General features: G+C 39.0%; 1 protein-coding gene across 1 annotated transcript; it reads right to left on the bottom strand.

Annotated features, from left to right (window-relative positions):
* Nucleotides 1-718: 718 nt before the first annotated feature.
* Nucleotides 719-8635, bottom strand: LOC124777346. The gene is made up of 3 exons (XM_047252711.1): nt 8498-8635; nt 3608-3832; nt 719-1144 (listed from the first exon to the last, which is right to left on the bottom strand). The coding sequence occupies exons 1-3, from the start codon at nt 8523-8525 to the stop codon at nt 1083-1085; spliced, it is 315 nt and encodes a 104-aa protein (XP_047108667.1). The 5' UTR covers nt 8526-8635; the 3' UTR covers nt 719-1082.
* Between the last annotated feature and the right edge of the window lie 4886 nt (nt 8636-13521).

Genomic DNA, 13521 nt, shown 5'->3' with positions numbered 1-13521 from the left:
TGCGACAGGTATAACAAACCGACACATTGTATACGAGGTCACAGATCATCTTCCATACACCCCGACTATGCCCCATCCACCCGTCATCTTTTTCCAAAACTCGATGAAAACTTTTAGAGGGTTTCACTTTGATAGTGATGAAGCTGTGCAAGTAGAATTAATGTTGTGGCCCCTTGAACAAAGTCAAACATTCAACAGTGAAGGTATCAAGAAACTGTTCTCTTGTTTGGATAAACATAGTGACAGGAAGAATAAGAATGTAAAGTGTTAATAAAGTTTATTTTATTTAAAAAGCTTTATAAGTTTTCACATATAAAAATTCGGAGGCATTACTTTTCGGTACGCACCTTTACTTACTCTTCAGTCGACAAGATCTAGTAATTGAGACGGTAGACGGTCAGTTTTACTACTTCGATAATGCGAACACGCATCTTGTCGTGATATTTCAAATAGCTTGCAATAAATTTATATAGAACCGTGAGATATGACACCATTTCCTCTGGATTAGAAATGTTTCACGATTTTCCCATGCCACGTAAGGTCCAGCCGAGGCGTCAATCGTATGTCTTTGCTGTGGCCGCCGGTGTCCTCGTGGCAGTCAGTGTGTTAAGGTTGGATTTGGATACTGGGAATTTAGGAGGTCAGCGTGGATAACGGATGAAATGCATTTGATGTTATTAATAACAAGCCGTAGTTTGTCAGTAATTACGTGAACCTGTAGGTAGAGAAATATCTTCTATCGTTTAATGTAACAGTTGACGTCATGAAACTACACTTTTCTTGCGTCGGCATACAACTGTTTGGGAAACAACAGAAACATAAAAAGAATACAAACGCAATGTTTTTAATACTAATCTTTACAGTAATGATATTTACTGCATGTCGTGAAGTAATCAGAAACTGACACAGAATAGGATGTGTAGATTCCATTGTTTATGTTTAAATAAATGTGTCAACTTCTGACACTCTTGCAGTTTCTTGGCTCGTCTGGAAACAGCAGATGTCTTCAGTCAGCAGGTCAGCCATTTAGTCTCCACTCCCTCGCAGACGATTCAAGCTGAGGCAACGAACTGGCAATACTCCTAGTTCCTGGGACAATCTGACAGGTATGGTTTACACTGACTCTTTGGTTTCACCACGTAAACTGCAACGAAGAGAAATGCGCTTTGCTAAAGATAGGAAGTACAAAAATAACATAGCAGTTTAATTTTACTAGTGATAAGACAACGCTAAGCCTTCACCTTTTTTACATAGCGCGAATTTCACTGTCAGCATTGTGACAAGATTATGTTATGGTCGTGTATCAGAGATAATTTGGGGTCACACAGTGTGCTACGTTACAGGGTTCCTATCCTTACTGGTACTATAGCAGACAGTTGGAAGATTGACGACGCGAATAAACCTGACTTATAGCGTATTTCGAAAGTTTAAGGGTGTCACTAGAACCAAGTTCCTCTAGGAGGGTAATGCTCCTGGCGTGCGAAGCATTCAGTGAGCAACACGTGTATCCTGCGACGAGGCAAATGACGATAACCTGAGGGACCTCGGTTTCATTTGCTGAGAACTGATCTGGCAATCCCTGAGTGTGTGATTTGGAAATGGCCAGCATCGCTGGTCCCCAGTAACCGTAAAACTTTGTCGTACGTGAGACCATCTTAACAGTAGAACGATCCAACGTGACTGGATGAAATGCGTTTACTCTGTCCTTCGTGTACAGGTCAGGAACGGTATTCCGCCGTCTGAACGTTCGCCCAACCTATAACGAACCCCCTTTTGTTGCAAAAGGAAATGGAAAAATCAGTCATCTTGACAGTGATTACAGCTACTGACAACAAAATTTACACTCTTGACAGTTTAATTAACAAGAATGTTATGTAAACACTAATGCTTATCATAAAGAAAGGACTCATTGAGAGAATACCATATGATACGGAACAGAAAGGATTCAAGAAATTATTATTTACTGAGGTTAAAGCCCAGATCATAAACTGACCAAACATAACATTTTTCCTAGAAGAGGGGTGTAGCCCTATCGAGCTGTAAGTTTGCGGTGACTATAATGTAACGTCATTTCTCTCTTGTACTCTTGCAATAGTAGTACGGATGCTAAGCGCTCCTAGGTTGTTTTAAAGACGATGTGAAGTTTAAAAGTTTTACGGTTGGAAGTATTAGTCAGAAGTCGGAGTGAAGTAAAATCATCTTTACCGTTTAGACAGATAACGGGATAGTTGATTGCTAATTTTGTGATGGGACTTAGCCTTCACGATACTTAATAGTCACGAACATCAAAGGACACAGGTAGAGACCCATCGCTGACATAAATTCAATTATTAGACTTGAATAGACAACAGATAAACGCAATCACAAAGAATTTACAATTGCGCCGCGCTGTCAGAACCGTCGTCAAAATCAGAACTGCGGATGCTAAACGACCCAATCACCCTGTAGAAACACTGAATGACTCAGGTATCTTTCTCCATCACTCAGAATGCCAAGTTTGGAGAGCGCAAGATCACCAAAATGTTAATTGTTTTGAGACAGACCAAAAGTTTGTAGTAGTGAGACCTTTCATTTTCCCCAACTCTAGAAGATTCACATTTTGTTAGAGTTTGAAGAATTATTCTCTTGAAACTGCGCCCATGATACTCTGCACGATCTCTGTGAAGTTATGGACTTCAGCTTTGTGCGAGATGCGAGGCAACCTTCTGTTTAATAATCGTCCCCAATATTATGGCGCCTAAGGCTGGAGCATTTCGGTCGGCTCATGGTGAGTTTTAATCGTGATATTTTGCTAGAACACGATGAGCAATTTCACAGTATAAGCTCAGCTCTTCTGAAAGCTCCGATAGAAGGTGCGTTTTCCTTAGCTACTGTTCTTTGTGACTGCAATGTATCAGCCTGCTTACAACAGTGGCCACGAAAAGACTAGCTAGAGAATGTCGTGTTTGTGTAGTAACAAACTTACTATACATGTAGATTTTACCTCTTGTTTTGTAGACATGTCCATCTAAAGATTCATTATTTAACTTTCATGTACTCTCGTGCTAACCAACACGCGTGCAGGCAGAACTTCTAACTCAATGGATATCTTAACTGGTACTACGCCTAAGTAACGTGCTTTTATCAGGTTCTTTATTCAACCTTCAGTGACTCCTGATTAAAATGTGAGGCATGCTGCTATTTATAAATTCCTGAAATTTGGGACATTTTTTTCGATGGTTATACGGTTGATTGTAGTACGGTGTGTGATAGTCTATAAGTAGATTATATTTCGCTCCGACATTACATTGTTGATGTGTCACTAATTCAGTGAATGAGTCTGTGCCCCAATTTAATGCCAACAAGATGTTTTAAGGGGAAAGAAAATTATTTTAAAAGGTGGACTAAATATGCGCAGCAAATTGCTCTGAATGGTTTTGGTGAAGAAACATGAAAAGTTGGAATTTCGTCATTTCGGCGAGGCAAGGGTAGCCACTGTTCATTGATGATTTGATTTCACTCATATTTTCACTTTCGCTGTGGAACCCTACGCGAATTTTTATGCTGAACAAACTGGTTTTATCTTGTCAATTTTGAACAGAAAACAGTTTTGTTCAAAGTAACTTACCTTTCGGTAGTTGGTTGTAGCAAGAATACAGCTTCAACGAATTAGCATACAAGTAGAACCTGTTGTCTGCTGCGACACAAATGGTATCATCATCTTCCGTGTAGGACGACCTTCCCAGAAATCTATTCTCAGCCGTGATATTTCCGGAGCTTAGATTCTCATTCCCGATGTTGGCGGTGGTCGACTCTTCTGGTTGTCCGTGGACCTCCGCCACTGCTACCAGTGCTGTAAAAGTCAGTGAACGTAATTACAGATCGCCATTTCGTCTAATGGCTGCTAGTGGAACTCTCCCACTTAGCAATGCAACACTACTGTATGCTACATTGGTGTTATTTGAACAGTCCACTCGTCCCAGAACATAAAAAAAAACGAATCAACAGCGACATGCACGATATGCTCACGTCGGACAAACTCTCCTAATTAATTTCGTGTTCCAATAAACAAATACAGTGGTTTTTTAAGTTCTTGTTTGTCTGATATTATCACACAATTAAATTGACAATAATATTTCTTTCCTTAATTATGTTTGGGAAGGTTTGCCTTTTTAGTAACGCTCTGCCACACTAAAAGCTAGCAAGATATTTGGCTGATAAAGTTAGATTCTTCATTGGTTTTGACATCAAACAGCCCGCTCTACCCTTAGTCGTAAAGAATAAAAAGTATTACAGAGCTGGAAGCCTTCCTCGCTACGATCATGTAGCTGGGGTTTCGCTGAAAAGCACACATATCTCCAAGTGGATGGCTCTGTAAAGTCTTTTGCTCCTCATCAAGATAATGAACGTACCCTATTAAAATATTGTCCCTGTTCGTCCTCTGAAATCCCGTGATGGAGATGATTAGTATTTGTTTGTTTTTCTTTTACATTCAAACTAAATTTAGAGGCAAAGACGTGACAGCCTTGAATGGAATGTCTCACATAACTTCTTGTGATGTTCCGCATATTGTACGATGGGAGACATCAGAGTCCTTTCACTATCTACATTAAGTCCAAGATACTAGTACATACACGGTTCCCTCACAGTAATGTGACCACCGCCTTTGTTCGACATCAGCGCCAGATAACAACTCAATGAAGGTAGGGCGCAGCATTGACAGTGGAGGCTACATAAAGATCATCAGGGAGCCGCGGGGGACAGTGAAGTCGGTGTCATAATGCGGAAACGAAGCTATTTATCTGACGTCCAAAAGGGTATGATTATTGCCTTTCGGGGCAAGAGTGGATGCACGTCTCAGTTTGTAAGCTGTTCAAGTGTCACCCTGCTTAAAGTGAACTGTGCCTGGTAAAATTGCACTATCGATAACTGACACCATGACCAGTGGGGCAGAATGGGCCATAGATGACAGGAGCGAAAGACAGGTGCGGAGATGTGTACGGATGAAAAGGCATGCAACAGTTGAGGGAAAGACGCCCCAGATGAACCAAAAGGACTACCAACAATGTCTGCCTAACAACCATCCAACAAAAGTTCCTATTTACCGCTGTCCACAGCAGGTGCCACATTCGTACGCTCACGTCGACTGCTGTTCACCGGCGACGAAGGGTTCAATTTTCACTCCAATACCTGAACCGGACCTGCTTTGAGCCATAGTTTTAGGCGAAAGACGTTTTATGCTCGATCGGGTATAAGTCGGGCGGCGTGTACGGCGTAAAACATCTCAGGGCAAACAACCTGCATTCAGTGAGAGGCGTTATGGTCTGAGGAATGTATTCGTGTCGGTTATTCTTGATAATGGAAGGCATAATTAATCTAAAATAGTTTGCGTTTGTGCTTGGGGACCGTGTCCACCCCTCTGTACAGTTTAATGTTCTTCGGCACGATGGCATCTACCAAGAAGACTAAGGTATCCTCTCTCTGTCGGATCGGTAGTATCCTCTTAGAATTACATAAAGAGACGATCGCATGGGAAAAATCATTGAATAACACACACGCAGGCAAATGATCTAAAACTTATGTTGCTTCCAACAGCACTCTAAGGTGAAATAAAATTTGCGAAAACTATTGTCCTAAGTCAGAAAAATGTAACTGGTGCAGTAACTTTTTTGTTGCATAAATAAAGCTGGAGTACTCTTTTCACCATTGCTACAAGAGGTGTTGCGTGCGCATTCCAGTACGTATCACATTTTAGCGACATGCTTCTTTATTTCTCAAGTGTAGAAGGATTGCAACACCAGTCACTAACTCTCAAAATACATATAGCTATTAAATGATAGAGCCATTCGATTAAAACTGGTGTCACAGGCAGGATTTGTATGAGACTGTTCTTGGCAATTTTTATCACAAATGCCATATGCTCATTTCACTTCATATCTGACAAGTATCTCCAGCATTTTACTTACAGAAGTGACTATTAGGGAAATCTCTTAAATGGAACAGACTTATAGTTCGCGAATCAGTTATTATGAACGAGAAGGTCAGTGATCATAGGGCTGTTACTAATTCAACGGCTATTGGTGTCAATAGAATGTTACTGGATATAGGAAAGAATTCCCCCTCAGAAGAAATATCAGGAATTGAACTGTAGTGTATTTCAGCTGTCAAGATCGAATATCCAGCTCCTTTAGTGACGAGGGTGAGAAACACGAAATGGTCAACTCCACGAGTATTTGCAAACGGCATCTTAGACCTGTATGTGCGGAGTAAGGTTTCAGAGAAATGCAAAGACCGTCACAGTTCGAGTGATACGTTAGTAAGTTTCTGTCAAAACATTAAGAGCTTCAGTACAAGTTTAGAGGACTTCGGAGCCTTGTTAAAAGCAAAACCTGAAAGCAGCCATGAGATTTAAATTAAACAATCACTAGCCGATCTGACCAAAAATCTTAACATGTATTGGTCCAATATATACATCTACTACACTTATTAAGTCACTCTTTGACCGTACTGGAACCCTCGCAACAAATCACGGCGATAAGGCAGGATTACTGATTTCGCTTTTCCGAAACTATTTCACCACACAAGGAGATTTCGCTGATTTGTCTCATAAGACCCATCTATTCGACATGGACGTAACTGATCGAGGAATAGAAACTAAAACCGCTCAATAGTGGAAATGTATCTGGATCTGAGAAGATCTCTTTAAGGCCCTATACACAACTTTCTGCCGATCCAGCAGAAGTAAATCGTAAGTCGAAAGAGAGGCAAAGCATTCCAAGCGACTCGAAAAAAGAACACATGATTTAATGCTTAACTCGTTGTCGTTGCAGAATAAATGAACCCCGGAAGACGGAATTGTCCTCCATAAGAAACCAAACTGATTCAGCAAACAGAAGTCTTGTGGTACTCATCAACTAGGAATCACAGTATGTCGCCGACATCGAAGCCTCGTTCCTTGAAATATTCCGAACAATATTCGATACAGTTCCGAATTGTCATTTAGTGGACAACGTACGAGAATACCGAAAGGTAAGGTATAAGTGAGGGAGCACACGTGTATGTGCGTAGTACGTGGTAGCAAGAAGGTTTTTGGAGTTAATTAAAAATCAGTGTGGCCCAGGTTTATTCAAGTTGGTCGCTATCAAAAAGAGACTACTGTCTATATTGAATTTCATAAAAAGCATTATATCGTACCGCTAGCAACTCACCGCAAAGTAAGATCCATCCAGTAATTTTATAGTTGTGTTATACGCAAGCCAGTACAATAGGAGCTTTCTTGGAACATAACATTGGTTTAGTCAAACCATCAACGTAGTCCTATCCTCTCATCATAACTTCCAAGAAAACCATAATGGAAAAATATAGGTAAAAGAAAAAGGAACCGTTTAATTGACAACTCATTTTCAATCAAGTAGTCATTGTAATAGAAAGCTGTAGCAACTATGGTTCTTCATGTGGTGCAGCACTGCTATGGTAACGAAGACAATCAGTTGAAACGAAATGTGATAGAAGAGCAATACATGCTTGAGTGACAAAAGTATACTGGCTGTCTTGTAGCCAAAGTAATTTTATGATCTTATGTTGTGTTCTGTAAATGACATATCTCTTCATAAAATTACTACTGGCAATAGGTTGTAGCCTTAAAGGATAGTTTCTACGGCACTACTCGAATAGAATCAGATAAGGAATTAATTACTTTCTGTTACGACTAAAGATGTTTTCAAAGAGGCAGCATTATCGTGAATTGCGCGACGCAATATCGTATCTATGAAGTGTTGCTAGTCACAATTAAAATGTTTATTAAAAATATTTCATCACAGATCTTCCGTCTTTGGAGTTCATTTAACGCTTCTTCTTTTACATCTAAGCTCAGGCGTGACCTTCGTTGTCCAGTGTTTGCGTGAATTAAGTGTAATTAGCTATTTACCAGAAGCAGCTTTCAATCGTTCTGGAGATGAAAAACCTTTTATTCTGATTTCTAAATTCATTCATACAACTTTGTCATACATAATTACGGCTTTCTACAGTAAGACAGCCGTTCGTTGCCTTTCTTTTTTTTTCTTCTTTTTTTTAATTTAAAAGGTGGTTGTACACGGAAAATACTCGTGCAATAACGATCGGGTTGTAACTGTCTAAATTCCATCGTGAAGCACTTATTGTGCAAGAGTTTTATACACAGGAGAGTATATGTGAGTATTTTCTTATGATACAAGAATGTAATGTGGTCTAAGTGCTTTACTCAGTTGCTTAATGCACTCTGCTGATGATTCGATATAGCAAACAGCTTACAGTAGACGAGATAAGCTCCACAGTAGCGAAGATTAAAAAGTTCTCATTCGAATAAGATATGCGTTTTAAAGTCTACTGGATGCTTTATTTTTCTTTCCGCTATACAACCATCTTTCAATACATGGATATAGCATTTCACACGGACCAATACATGAGAAATAATGTAGATTGGAGTTAAGAAAAATAGGTTTATCGTGAATGAAAGATAATAAATTCTACCAATACTTACCAGCAACAAGCAACAAAGCAGCCTTCATTGTACTCGACAAAAACTACTACCGCTCTCTGCGTTATATTTCCAATTATATATCTTTAGACACCCAATGGCGTCATCGAATGTTATCGTTAAGTTCCCTCCTGATTTTCCGTTCCGTGAACTCTGGTTGCAGCAACTAGCAGCAGATTGACTTTCCTTGTACTTGAAAGGATCTGTGACCGTTCGCTGCGTCATACGTATTATCAGCATTACAACTACAGCATTCAGTAAAACTGGTTACCATACTGGGTCGTATAATTTGCTTTTTTCTTCCCTTCCTTTTTTTTTTGCGTTGTGTGTTATTGTAGTAGAGGCGAGGGAACGAAAAGACAGGTGTCCAGGGAAATTAACTGCCAAGGCTCAGCAACACAATTGAGTTGATATTTTCACACACGCCTTAGGGGCAGTACTTGTCAAATCCGCAATTAGAAGACAAATTTCTACAGAAGCGATTTTCTAGAAATTGCTGATAATACTTATTAACATTAGTACAACTCAATTTAGGCACATGCTGGAAAGGAATAATTTTTTTCTCAATAAAGCAGCATTTGTAATTTTTTCGAGATGTACACCTTTAAGTCCTGTATAATACATTAAATATATTTGAAATATCTGGTTAATTTTTAAGTTACAGATTGTTATGCCAAGTTATACACATACTTATGCAGGAGATTAAATGTGGGAGCACTATATCCTATGGGCACGTAAAATTCCCCTCCTTAAAAAATCATTTTGCGTGTAAAGAAGAACCAACTGACGCCTTCTGTAGACACTGGCCGTCATACGAAAGACTATATGAGCATTATTTGTTAGGATTGAGTCTAGCTTCACAATTCAAAACGAAAATGGCAAATATGTGGTACAGCTCTAGAGAAAGGGCGCGTAGCGTCTCTTAGGAAAGACATCCTATATAAAGTACTGACGGTTTCCGAATACTGCGTTGGTCGTGCACCTTAATAAGTAATAATTTAACACAAGACAATGTTGTGACTTGGAAAATGCATTTAAAATGCAGATAAAGACTGGAGCACTTAAAAAGTGGATAAGAAATAAGGAAATAATTTAAAGATCAAATACCCAGCCGGCTAGAAGCGAAAATGTGTAAATTCTTTCGAATTACAACCTTGTCCCTCACCCTTCTGTTAGAGGGAATGTCACACAAGGAACGACTTACAGAGAAAGAGTCGATGCTTCACATATCACTAACAGCTCCACATAGGTACACGTACGTACTTAACATGAGAAATGTTTAATTGTTTTGGGTTTTAGCATAAATGACATATTAGTTATATATGTAGTACATTCTTCCAAGTGGAAGTGAATTATGTCATCTTCTCCTTAGAAAAATGAAGTGAAATAAATTGTTTTTAAATGCCTTGAACCTCGCATTTTGCAAAAAACAGACGTAATGTCTGGTGGAATACCGCAATCACTTTTTAAACTTATAATCCGTCTTGATTGCAAAAATGTAATTCAAGTTGCTGGTCTCTGTTCCTCTAGAAACATCTTCAGATATGCAAATTTCGATTACGGGAGTAGCCCGTCCGCACACAGCAACCTTCACATGCTGCCTCCTGTAAGCGAAATTTGCAGATCTGAAGATGGTTCTAGAGGAACAGAAACAAGCCACGTTAATAAACACTTTTGCAGGAAGTAATATAGACTTGAACCTCATGCACAGAGACGTTGTGGGCCATAGATAGCTAAGACCACTATTAATTTCAGTTGCGCTGCACTTCCCCAAAGGTGTTGCAACAAGACGAATATCCGTTTGCTCTTCCTATAAATAGAGTAGAACTATGAATAACGATTAACATCGCTTCACAGCTTTCAGATCTTGCAAACAGCAAATTCCGATGTCACTGTATCGTTTCACGTATCCTGCTACCATTTACTTTCCTACTGCTTCTTTCGAATACTTATATACTTACTATCTTTTAATCAGTTGTCTGAGGAAGACGTATGGAGAGATTTTCTATATTTTTTGAGTGACTTCACGATGAAGAAGAAATTAGTAATATTAAAAATCAAGTAAACCAAACAATTTGATGACATTTTGACTGTTACCTGGAAGTAATCATGGCAGAGACGACATTCTGTTAAGTTTTACTGAAGACAAATCTTCATAACGAATGGTACAGCCTTTCTCACTTCGAGTGGAGAGATATCATATCTCATTCGACTTTGTGAGAATTTCGTTTGTGGCTTAAGGAGTATGTCAGAATGGTTCCTTTCAAAAAAAGACCCCACTGATTTCCCACCACATCAATATCCGAGCTTGTGTCCCATTTCTCAAGAAATAGTTATCTTCCCACATTACGTGGCTTCTTACGCACAAAAATATACTTCGATATCGATTTTTATTCCTCTGCCGCTTTCTTTCTAAAGGTCAACAATCACGATTGTATGCAAGGGCCATTGACCAAAATAAATGTTGATTTTTGAGCTTTTACATATTTTTCAACCTTCGGCTGATTCGTGGCGGTGATATAAACATATATATTTATTTCATGACTAACAATGTAGCAACTAGTATCATAAAGCTGACTTCGGTTAGGAGTAAGCCTGTTACAAAAACGAGGGAAACAAAAAACCCGAAATAATGTATGTAAATAATAATTTATGAGGATAGCCACTTGAACTCTGATCCGCCGCCATTTCGGGCTCTTCCCCTAGCTGTAAATTCTGGTGTGATCTCGAGGACTATGGACAGTCTGTCGCACCTCACTATCGATTCTCATCTGGAACTACCTCGTACTCTGTAATAAATAAGCGGACAGATGTGTCAACAAAGATGAACTCTGAGGTCTTATCATTTACTGTTGATACAGCAAATGTCAAACACTTTTTTCCTACAGAGCACACGCACTTCTGTTCCTGCAGCCCCTGCTGAACATGATCAGGAAGTCACGAATGTAGACTTCCTTGGAGTACATCCCCATTAACAGTATAATATCCATTTTGTTGATGAGCTTTTAATTTCTTCATCCTCTCCTGCTTTGTAAACAATGTTATGGGCAACTTTCGTATTTTTTACTAACAAGGAATAGCTTTGACAACGAACTGTTGGAACCGCACAGAACCATGTTTAAAATAACACCCGATCGTAGAAAAACCAGTGGTCAGAATAATTTATATGCAGAACGTTGTGTTCTACCACAAGTGGCATTTTGATACAGAGAAATAAAGTAATATGATGTAATTAAATGGTAAATAGGGATTTGGAAGAATATTAACACGTAATTGAATGACGTCAGTGTAACACGCATTTTCAGTCAACAGTGCAAAAATACTCTGCCTAAAGTAATCATATAGCTCAAAACACATATATCCTACACACCTGATAGTGCTTAAACCAATCCTCATTCTGCAGATGCGGAAGTTTTTAAAATAATGTGGACGAGAACAAAGTCAGCACCTCACTAAACCCATATTTCTATACTCAAAATCACTCTCGTATTCAATCAGTCCAGTAACAAAATGCCATTAATTGCAATTTTAAATGATAATGTGCGTATGTCAGTGTCATAACAGGCCTTTTGCCAAGTATATTGAAATATATGCGTATACTCTGTTGTAGAAACTTGATTGTACATCACAGAGCGTAGTGTAACATGACATACTTACGTGTCTTTTCGCTTGTGCTTTGGAACATCGTAGTCTTACATAACCAGCAATCCTTTTGATATAGAGCTTATATTGGCGGAAGATGTAAACATCAAGAGAGAGTAGTGTATGGTGATTTTAGTGGAATATATTTAGCGTAACTACTTTGTTTGGAAAACTGGCACCTAGACGAATACAACGAGTATATGCTCACTATCAATTACACAGCAACACGTTATTTTCACTTCCAGCATGTTCGCTAAGGACTAAAGTTACAAATCTTTTCATGTTGTTCTTTGGTCATTGTTCTACTTTTGCTTGCGTCCGCATGAATGTTACGTGATCAGGTTGTTTCAAGTTCCTTTGAAATATTTTGGGTAATAGTTTTTTTTTCCTTTGAAAACAGATGTACAACTTATTTGCTAGTCAGTCTGTCACTGATAAAGCGACATCAATTGTGTAGCTGTGCGCAGAACTATGTAGAGGACTACAACACATCAGCTGTAGTTTTCTCTGCTCTGTGGGATAGCGTACATGGTGAAAGATATTTCGTACTGAAATTGGCTCTGGTCACTGTTCCAAACATTTTCTCTCTCCACACTCTGCTCTGTCATAAACATGTTTACCTCTTCCACAAACTGTTGTGACTTCTGACGTGTACTATTATCGTCTTCGGTGTCTTTCTGTGTGACAAATGTAATAAAATTCCTAGATGAAATGCGATACTCAGCTTTAAGACTGTCGATAAAGGAATTCGAAGCTTTGAAATTGTCCAAGTCAACCATTTTAGACGCTTCTACTGCCAACAGTGAACTGTAGATCCACACGACCTCTCTCTATCAAATTGTGATACCACATGCTCTTTCAGAGCTTGTAATTGGGACCGACTGTTTTATTTCAAACGATCTCCTGCTCCCTTTCACTAGACGCACAATTTGCAGTTAACCGGTAATTTGATTTACTTTTAATGCGCTTATAGTGTCATATTAGTTTGCTACAGGAATTGAAGCCACGACTTCAACAGCCTTCCTCTGCGTTTCCTAGTACCCTGTCATCAATTACTTCTATTACAGTGGATTTCGACGGTTTGCATGGTGATAGATCATACTCAATTTGACTGGACTGTTGCTGGTGCCCAGGAGATGGACGTCGAGTAGTGTTTGAATAGCCACCTTCAGGTTCTGGTTCATCGCGCCCTTCAAACTCGGTATCGCTATCTTTATATTTTAATGTTTAAGCTCTTTAACTCACATCCAATAGATTTATACAGGTGTGGAATTGTTAAGTCGATTTTAGTAAACTATAAAGTATCTGTAAAACAGTGTGGCTGGATTAGGTTTAATTACTAAGGTGTTATTCATTCTGGACACTGAAACAATCTGTGTTTACTT

The sequence above is a fragment of the Schistocerca piceifrons genome, chromosome 2 (genome assembly GCF_021461385.2).
Source record: "Schistocerca piceifrons isolate TAMUIC-IGC-003096 chromosome 2, iqSchPice1.1, whole genome shotgun sequence".
NCBI lineage: Eukaryota > Metazoa > Arthropoda > Insecta > Orthoptera > Acrididae > Schistocerca > Schistocerca piceifrons.
The sequence above is the reverse complement of the archived record's forward strand: the minus strand, read 5'-3'. Positions and strand labels throughout refer to the sequence as shown.